General features: G+C 36.5%; 1 protein-coding gene across 1 annotated transcript; it reads right to left on the bottom strand.

Annotated features, from left to right (window-relative positions):
• Positions 1-2,499: 2,499 nt before the first annotated feature.
• Positions 2,500-8,442, bottom strand: ILL6 (IAA-amino acid hydrolase ILR1-like 6). Its single transcript, XM_086434408.1, has 5 exons — positions 7,917-8,442; positions 6,721-6,846; positions 4,258-4,572; positions 3,791-3,919; positions 2,500-3,163 (listed from the first exon to the last, which is right to left on the bottom strand). Exons 1-5 carry the CDS (start codon positions 8,382-8,384, stop codon positions 2,798-2,800), a joined length of 1,404 nt encoding a protein of 467 aa, XP_086290534.1. The 5' UTR covers positions 8,385-8,442; the 3' UTR covers positions 2,500-2,797.
• Positions 8,443-9,514: the final 1,072 nt, after the last annotated feature.

Raw genomic sequence — 9,514 nt, 5'->3', positions numbered from 1 at the left:
AATGCAAACGTCTTTGGCTCCTACCTATGAAATGGGAGGCCGATGACATCAATCCATGAACCAGTCTGTTCTAATCGAGCCTCGATGCTGTTACATTTAGCAAATCACGTTCTAAGACCAATCAAGGCATCTTGGACTTTTACTTGTCTGTGATTTTTAAAAGTATCAAATACTACTTTCCTGTGGCACAGAAAAATTCTTGGATTGAACCCACACTACCTTAAAATAAGTTTATGAGAGGATGGGATCCTGGAGTTAATCACTCTCGTCGTCTCATCCCAACAAAACACATGGTTCCTGCTTCGCAAATGATTGCCCGCTTCTACACATCGAAACTCTCTATGAATCCATTCCCATTGATTGGACATGATAGTTCTTGCAGTTTGTTTTTGGTCTCAACAGGCACTCTCCTTCTTCGGTTCTACTCCTCCAATGGCCGATAACATCTATGCCTTATCTAGATAAAGCCTTAGATAAGTTATCCCATCCTAAACCCTCACTTCCTTCGGGAATCAACCGATATGGGAACCAACCCTGTTCTGAGTATTCATAAAATTTTAAAAATCGTTTGTATTCATTCTCATAGCCCCATGCCATCTTGCAATGTCCCAAAACTGTCGATTTCTTCCAAAACAAACTTCCTAAATTCCAATTCTGGACATCTTCCAGAATCTGCACCAACCACATGCGTTCTTTATCAAACAAAACAAGTTCCGCTCCACCTTTATCTCTTCTCTCCACAACCCTAATTGCTTGGTTATTTTTTACCCAGCACTTTTGGATCTCGAATACCTTTGGTCGACCTGTATCAGATTAGCCCTTCCCTACCAGCTTGTAGCTGGTTCGTCTCTTTCATGAGCTTATAGCTCCCCTCGTTGGATTCTACGACCCTTTTTTTTTTTTTTGGATAACTCATATTATTCTTTTTTAATATAAATAATATATATTTAGTACATTTTTATGTAAATATGCTAGAAAATTATGTTTAAAGTTGGGTCCAACACATCCCAACCCATAAATAGGCCCAGACACTTGTGGCGACTTGGGCGTGTTTTTATTGTACATAGCCCACAAGCCATTAGACAAGCTACATTTTGGCTAGGATTTTGAGGCCCATATGGGACCCCCTAAATGGGCTGGCACATTGACAACCCTAGGTGTAGGTTTGACCACATTCGACATTTGACCCAAATCAAAATTTCATCAAACCCATCACCATAGGTTGGGTTTGTACACAGCCAAACAAACACGATATCAAACCTTACATCCAAATCCTCATTAATGGGTAAGTAAGACCAAATTACATTTTAATTTAATTAATCGGATTTAATGATTAATAGGTAGAATCATGATTTTAAAACTCTTTTTGATGTTTGACGAACGGAAGCGTGTGAATCGATAGATTCGATAGGAATTAAGATATCATGTTCAACAGAACATTCAAAATCAATTTGAATCAATAAATTTAATTGATAAACAAGCAATAGTTTATAAAAAAATAAAGTATAAAACTAAAAAAATAATTAAGAGAAAAGATAATTGAATTGATGGATAATTATTAATTTTTTGATTTAGAGTTCCTTATATAAATAACTCAATCATAATAATTTAAAATCTTACTACAATACTAAAAATTAATATTACTAGCCCATCTATAACATATACTAACTTTATAATCCTATTAAAACTCAAATTAGACATTTCAAGCACTTTTAATTATAATCTAAACAATAAAAATAAATTTAAAACAAATTAGAAACTAATAATGAATAGTACACCTAAAGTAATTAAAAACTAAAAATCCTGATATAACTAGAAAATAGAAACAAATCTAATAGAATTAAAAAACTACTTAGAATTGCACATGTCCTACATCAATTGAGGTCTCTTCTATGAACAAGACGAATTGTCTCGGGCTGAGTGTTCCAATTTATCTAGTCATCTTGTTCAAAAATGACACAATTGACTGACTTTTAAGCGACACATTAGATTAAAGATGACTTGTCAATCCGTCTCGTCGATGGAAGATACTACTAATACCAATTTAATGTTAAAAAACGAATAGGATTAGATCTTACACTCATGCAAAATCACTAATCACTTTAATTTTTCAAACTTGTTGGTTTATTGGAATTCTTCTTTACAGCAAATTTCCAGCTTTAGTGAACTAATATTTTTCTTAATTTGTATCTATAGACTTATGTTTTTTAACATTATTTTATTAATAAAGAATTTTACAAATACAAAAAATATCAATTGTTTAACTTCATTTTGAATAAAAGGACATTATGATCAAACTATATCCCAAACCAACTTCTCTGCTTCAAGACATTTGAAATTGGCAACATTCTCAAACACGACCCAACTCATCAACTATCTTAAAGATGCCTGTTCTATGCCACAAAGCCAAATTCAATTAATTGAATTAAACAGATTTTGAACATTTTAATAATTCAGCAAAGCGATCTAAAAAATTGCTTCGAGACAAGAGAGTGATAATACCCAAAAAGGTTTTTTTTCCTTCCCCAAAATCAATGTTACAGAAGAATGCAATATCTTCAAGCAATTCGATGCTTTCAATCGAACAAACAAACAGAAGAACAATTGCCAACTTAGATTGATTTCTACTTTAATAAACATCATTTCTTACTTCATATACGAACCATAGAGTTTCGAGGGGCTAAAAACGTTCTTCAACGAGTCAGTTGATGTTGCTCCTTTGATTGTTTTCTTTTCTTTCCCAAGTCCTTCCACTTGAAAATAAAAATTTACGCCAACTCACATGATGCAGACGGCTTCACCCATGTTCAATGAGGTATCTTTCTGCAATGGAAGCATGAACTGCAGCACCTATAGGGAGAGCATCTTCATCTATCATGAAGTAAGGAGAATGGCCTGTGTGTATCGAACCTAATGCTTCATTCCTTATACCAATATAAAAGAAAGCAATTGGAACCACCTCAGAGTAGAAGGAGAAGTCTTCGGCACCCATCATTGGCTCCACCACCTTAAAATTGTTTGGACCCAATAAATCTATGGCCACCTTCTTCACATGTTCATACATTCGTTCATCGTTCACTGTGGGAGGGTATATTGTTTGTTCCTTCTCAAAGAAGTCGACAGTGGCCGAGCATCTGTATACACTTGCCTGTTCTACAATCACCTGTTTGATACAGCTACCATAAGCTTACAAACAAAAAAAAAAGGAATTTAAAACAAGAGCTTATATCATCACACCACGGCTTTTATAACATACCAATTGAAAATATAGAGATTTTCTATTGCCACACCAACGTTTTCTAACAGCACCACAATTCATATGTAAATCACAAAAGAATTAGCACACATCTTGGGGTGCCATGAGTAAAATTTGGTGTGGCAATGGAAACTCTCTTGAATTTATTATATATCACTCACCAAATGAAGCTAGCAGCCAGCCTCAATTTCCTCCTCAATCACTCTTAGAACCAGATCTTTTAGAGCTTGAGAACTTCTCTTACTCGAGGAGAGGGAAAAAAAAAAAAAGGCAAATTTAAGAACCTCTTGAGAGGAGTAGAAGAATTGGATAAGGGGTGCGGTCAGTAAAACAATAAATGGTTATCCGCACCCCAAACACATTTACACAAAAATGGTCATTGTTTGGTGTGTGATAAAAAAAATTGGCACGACTATAAAATCTCTTTATAGAAGACTTGGTGCTTAGTTTCAAAGATAGATCCATCATCAACTTAATTATGTTGGAAGCCAGATCGGTAACGTCGTACAGAAATCACAAAAGGAAAATACAAACCTGCTCTATTCTTTCTCGAAGTTTGTAGAAGCTTTCATTGGAGAAATCTCTAAAGGTGCCACCAAGGACGACAGATTCGGGAATCTGGTCTAGATTATCGCCTCCATTAAATGAAGCCACCGACACTACCTGAAAAGGGGAAAAAAATGCAAAGTGTTAAGATTACCCAATGAAAATTATTACCTGAAAATCAGACCAACTTTAGATGTCTGATTGGTTATATTATACATCAGACCAACTTTGCAAATTACGGGTCACAGGGGTAATTCTGGTATTTTTTTATATTATGAGCATGTTTATATGCTCATCTATGAAATCAGGCACACTGCCAAACCACATAAATCTTCCAGTGTTCTGTGTGTCCTTTCATTTATTTTTCTAGCCATAAAGAAAAATTAACCATATATGAGGAAATTAACCCTTGAAAGGCATACTAAATATGAAAGTTGTTTGAAAGGGGGACAAACCTGTGAGTCCAATGGATTTGCTTCTCGAGAAACAATGTTTTGTAAACTAATTACTGCAGCAGAGGAAGCCAAGATAGCATCTACAGAGTGATGTGGATTCCCAGCGCGTCCCTTTCTTCCACTTATCACAGCTCTGAAGAAGCCACATCCAGCAAGCAAGGGACCGGGTCGAGAACCAATTACTGAAGTTGGATGTTGGTGGGATACATGAACGGCAAATATGGCCTCCACGTCCTCTAAAGCCCCATCTTCGATCATTCTCTTGGCACCAATGCCAGCTTCTTCGGCTGGCTGAAAGATCAGTACAACCGTTCCCTGTAACACCAAACAATTTTTATTGAAGAGTTTAAGAAGGAAGAATAAATGGGAGAGAACCAAAAAGATAGCTTTAGATTGAGTACAATTTCCTTGTTATTGTAAATGTGTTTCGTGCTATTCACGATATATGCAAGTCACCTAAGCGATGGCATTCATCGTGTTTCCGTTCACATTTTTTGGTTCTAGAAATGACAACGATGACATGTTTAGAAGATCACGCAATTTAGATCAAACACATTGAATCATGACTCCTATTAATTTGTTTAGAGCGAAATAAAAAGCTTAAATAATTCATACTAAGTGCCTATGATCAAGTTCACAGAGTTACGATGAGGAGAAATTTTTGCTTATTTTTGGACATCTTCAATCAGTTAGCCCTTCCTGCATCTATGCAAGACTAAGTCTTATTCCTTCTATGTTCCCGAAAGGAGTAGATATAAACTATGTTTACTTAAGTATGCCTAAGGAGCCAGTTATGAATGATTATGACAGAATACGTCATTGAAACTTGACGCTGACATTATTCAAATTAATTTACCTAACTAGTCAACATGGCGTTGATCAAATTGAATGTGGGTCAGTTTCTATTTTCTCCTCATCAATTATGGGCCACTTGCTTCTCCCGCGTGCGCTCTACAAGCAAGAGCAACCATGCAAGTATACAGATCGTTGTCACTCTGTCTAAATCATTAGACTTCACATGTTTTTCAAACTCATACCATCCAAGATTTTGTGCTCATTATGGATGATCAAGAAACAAGATAACTATCCGATTTCTTTCTTTCAAATAAAGTCTCGGAGCTTTACTTGTTTTTTGAGAACAAATAGAAAACAACTATTACTTTCCTGAACATGTTAACAACAGAACAACTAAGTGGAACCCAACAGAAAATAAAACTAGATGGAAGCAGAAACCAAACGGTATCGACAAGTTGGTGGTCTTCACTCATGTGGGTTGAATTTCGGTGAGAATGATTTGAAAGGGGATTTCAACATTGAGTTTCCTTTACCCAATCCCCTTTTATAAGATGAAAAGTACTATCAAGATGACATCTTGTAAGGAAAATTTTCATTTATTCAAGAGAGGGGAAGTGTCGAGAATAGTTTCACTAACCTGCACAAAAAAAAATATGCAAATACTTGATGTATCCACAAATGAACTCCTTTTACAATACATGGCCGATCCCAAGTCCGATAACTGACATTAAAGAAATAAACTCCCCACCACCTCCTAACATATTTCCACCACTGGAATCAAAAGGCCAAGCATTCTTAATTGTGAAGAAGCTAATGTTCGTCAGGAATCTCTTTGAATATTTTTGAGGTGTTATACAATGGGGTATTAACAGTAGTAAAGAGTGCGTTGTAAATGGGTTTACTGTCTTGTTTTATGAAACATTATTGAACCTCCCCAACTTTAATTGCATTTAACCCAAATGGGTTTCTTACAACTTTCAATATTCTTGGTGACATTCAACAAATTTACCATATCTTCTCAATGCATTCTTGGAAGGGATACCACAAAGTATCCCTCAATTCGTTTTCATTACTAAATGAGAGATTTCTTTTTTTTTTTTTTTTTTTGGGGGGGGGGAGGTTAAATGGAGAATAAACTAATGCCCATCATTCTTGGAAGGCCATCACAAAGTATATTATAGGTACTCATCAGGCATGTTGTGGTATCCACACTTTTCCTCTTTTTTTCTTTTTTGTTCTTTTGGGTGGAGTGGAGTGGAGTGGAGGGAGTGGGTGGGTAGTTGGATGGGGGGGCCGGGGGTGTGCCATGCTTCACGTTGTCACATTTTTTCTGCTTTTCTGCAGTAAGACAAATTATTAAAGTTCTGCCCATACTTTCAACTGTCCTCTTACATTAAGGTAAAAAAAACTAAGCAAAATGAATCAGTCCAGAGTCCAGACCCACCAACAGAGCAAAGTTTAGCCTAATATGTTCAAACATGATTGAAACCCAAATAACGTCCTTCGTTCGGGTTTTAGGTAATTATACATTATAATTTAGAAGTGATGGAGCTTGAATGATACTTTAGCGCCGAAAATTAACAAATTAATGGTTGGTAAGGCATTTTACGTTGACATCTACTACTAGAAAAAGAAAAAAATGAGGCAAGTAATCGATCAAAGCCAAACCTTTAGATGCTTTTCACGACTCTTCAATATCTTGGCAGCACCGACAAGCATTGCTACATGTGCATCGTGACCACAAGCATGCATTTTACCCGGAATCTTACTTTTGTGTTCCCACTCAACGGCTTCCTGCAATAGATGATTCACAATTACTCGAAAACCAATGATTTATTCGATAGAAATGAAGTCCAATGGATTCAAGAATTTGGTGAAATTTAAAGCGAATAAGAAAAATTCAGCTTTTTAAGACTTCAAATTCTATTTAAGATACAACCTTGTGCTATGAATTGTTTGGAACCCACCATGGATCCACATGGAAGTCCAAGAATTTTTGTTAAGACTTCAAAATAGTCGTAATTATGTAAAGTTTTGTACAATATTTTATGCTAATTGCAAAGGGAACCCGTGGGGGAGTGCAAAGATTTGTGGTGATTTACGATCTACGAAGGGTAACCGCAACCAAGCACCAGCAAAATTTTACAGTGCACCGTGGAAGGACAACCAAGCACCTGAAAATGGTTTATGATGCACAGTTTTGCTTTGCTCGGGATACCGTTTTGTGCTACTTCCTAATGGAAGTCGCTTGTGCACACAAAACTTTGTGGCTACAGTCCACAGACAACAAATAAGCACTGACAAAACTTTGCGTAAATTTGCAGAAAGGCAACCAAAGACTGCAATGTTTGTTTTAGAAAGATTCCCATCGTACCGCCAATTCTTAGCAAGATCAATTATTACACTAATAAGGGAATTTGTGGGGGACAAGCAAAACTTTGTGGTTATTTAGAACAAGGGAAACCAAGCACCCACAAAATTTTACGGTGATTTGTCGAAGTTCAACCAAGCACCTCCAGATGGCAAACTAAAGTTCTATGATGCAAAATTTTGCCCCGCAACAACATTTTGTTGTGCTACTTCCTTGCTGGTACGATCAACATAGGGAAACCAATCACTAACAAAATTTTGCAACGATTTGCGAAAGAGCAATCATGCACCCAACCCAAACACCGCAAAATTTTTGTTTTACAAAAATTCACCATCACAGATCTTACTTCTTACATAAATCACCCAAATTGGAATAACATCTATGTCGGCCCGGATTTTCACACTATGGGGAACACAAAAAGTTTGCAGAAGTGGGTCGGGTAACCAAGCACCGACAAAAATTTACGGTAATTTGTAGAACATCAAATAATTACCTGAATTGGAAGAGCATCCATATCGGCTCTAACAGCAACGAAAGGCGGACCACCGGTTCCAATGGTGGCTCTTAAACCGGTATGAGCCATGGGGAATCGGTAACTCACTCCAATCCGATCCAACTCATCTCTGATTAACCGACTTGTTTCGATTTCTTCGTAAGCTAGCTCTGGGTTCTCGTGAATTTTCCTCCTTAAGCCCTTTATCCAATCAACCATCTCTGGGCTTCTTGCGAGAGTCAAAATTGAAGAAGATAAGGATGAACGTAAGGGAGATGTTGAATTTTTCTTGGGATTCGTAATCTTTTTTGAAGAACTAAAATACCCATCATCGATAAGATCACTGTTTTTGAGGACATAGCAATCGAGATTCTCAGAGGAAGAATCAACGGTTATGATTTTCCAATTTAGAACGATAATCATCGAGATTAGGATTGGTATATGTGTTAATGGAGTCTTGAAACCCATCTCGAGGAGTTTTCAGAGAGACAGATAGAGAGATGGAGAGAGAGAGAGAGAGAGGGGCAGGGAAGAAGAGAAGAAATAGAGAGAGAGAAAGAGAGAGAGAGAGAGATGGATGAGTGACGCAGATGTGCAGCAGCACCATTAACACGTGCAGGAAAAAGAGAGATGCATAAAAAACACGTGGGAGAAAGGATGGATGGTAGACTGCGGCTCTGAATCTGTCTGCGTTTGAAGACATCAAAGACGTCGACATATCTCATCTGATGTTTGGAATTTGGATACGTTGCTTGGAAGAATTACTAAAACAGCTATATATATTTTTATGAAATTACTAAATCAGTCATTTATTTATTTTTATTTACAAAAATAACCTTAAACTCCATTTCGTAATTATTTATTGAAAAATCCTAAATTCTATATACTCCGTTTGAAACTGTGCTGACGTGAGCGTGACGTGGAGGTTAATCATAAAAACTTTCCTCGAGATATGAATAGAAAGTATCTATGATTATGTAGACACCTCCCCATCAGCTTAGAGCCGAACACAATCACTCGTATTGGATAGGTCGATACGAGTTTGGAGCATCTTTGCAAACAAAACATTTCGCCTTTTTTACATTGGATTTACGTCATTTTACACGTAAGACTACATTAAAATGAAACAACTAAATGCTAGAAAAAATGCAAAACACCGCAAAAAATTATATTTTCGTTGATTTGCGGGTCTTAGTGGAACCAAGCAGGGCCTAACTAAGAAATGTTGAAGTGTCAGTATGCTAAGTTGACTAAAGTTTGTGAATGTTGGTGCGATAAGTAAGATTCAAAACCCACCTTTACACCATTTTTTTAATGAGATCAATGATTCAGTCATGATAGGATTGAACCCAAGTCTTTGGTATTATCACTTGAAGATTTTACCGATTAAATTAATTGGCACCTTCAACCTTCAACTACTAATAACTGACCAATAACTCACTTGTTTATCAAAAAAGTAAATAACAAAGGTAATTGTACATCGAATAATCCATTTCGTAAAAATAAAAAAATTTATGAACTTGGATATACGATATGAAGGAGGGGAAGGGAAGCTTGATGGTTGTATAGGTAGCGTTGAAGCTATAACTTCTAGAATG

This window comes from Akebia trifoliata, chromosome 3 (assembly GCF_017979445.1).
Source record: "Akebia trifoliata isolate Shusen 1 chromosome 3, ASM1797944v1, whole genome shotgun sequence".
Lineage (NCBI taxonomy): Eukaryota > Viridiplantae > Streptophyta > Magnoliopsida > Ranunculales > Lardizabalaceae > Akebia > Akebia trifoliata.
Note: the sequence above shows the minus strand (reverse complement) of the source record. Positions and strands in the feature narration are given on the sequence as shown.

Coding starts and splice junctions, on each gene's coding strand:
- ILL6 (XM_086434408.1), bottom strand. CDS start 8,384: ATGGGTTTCAAGACTCCATTAACACATATACCAATCCTAATCTCGATG. Junction 4,573..6,720: donor GTCGTGAAAAGCATCTAAAG/GTTTGGCTTTGA, acceptor TTGGTGTTACAG/GGAACGGTTGTACTGATCTT. Junction 3,920..4,257: donor CAAATCCATTGGACTCACAG/GTTTGTCCCCCT, acceptor TCCCCTTTTCAG/GTAGTGTCGGTGGCTTCATT.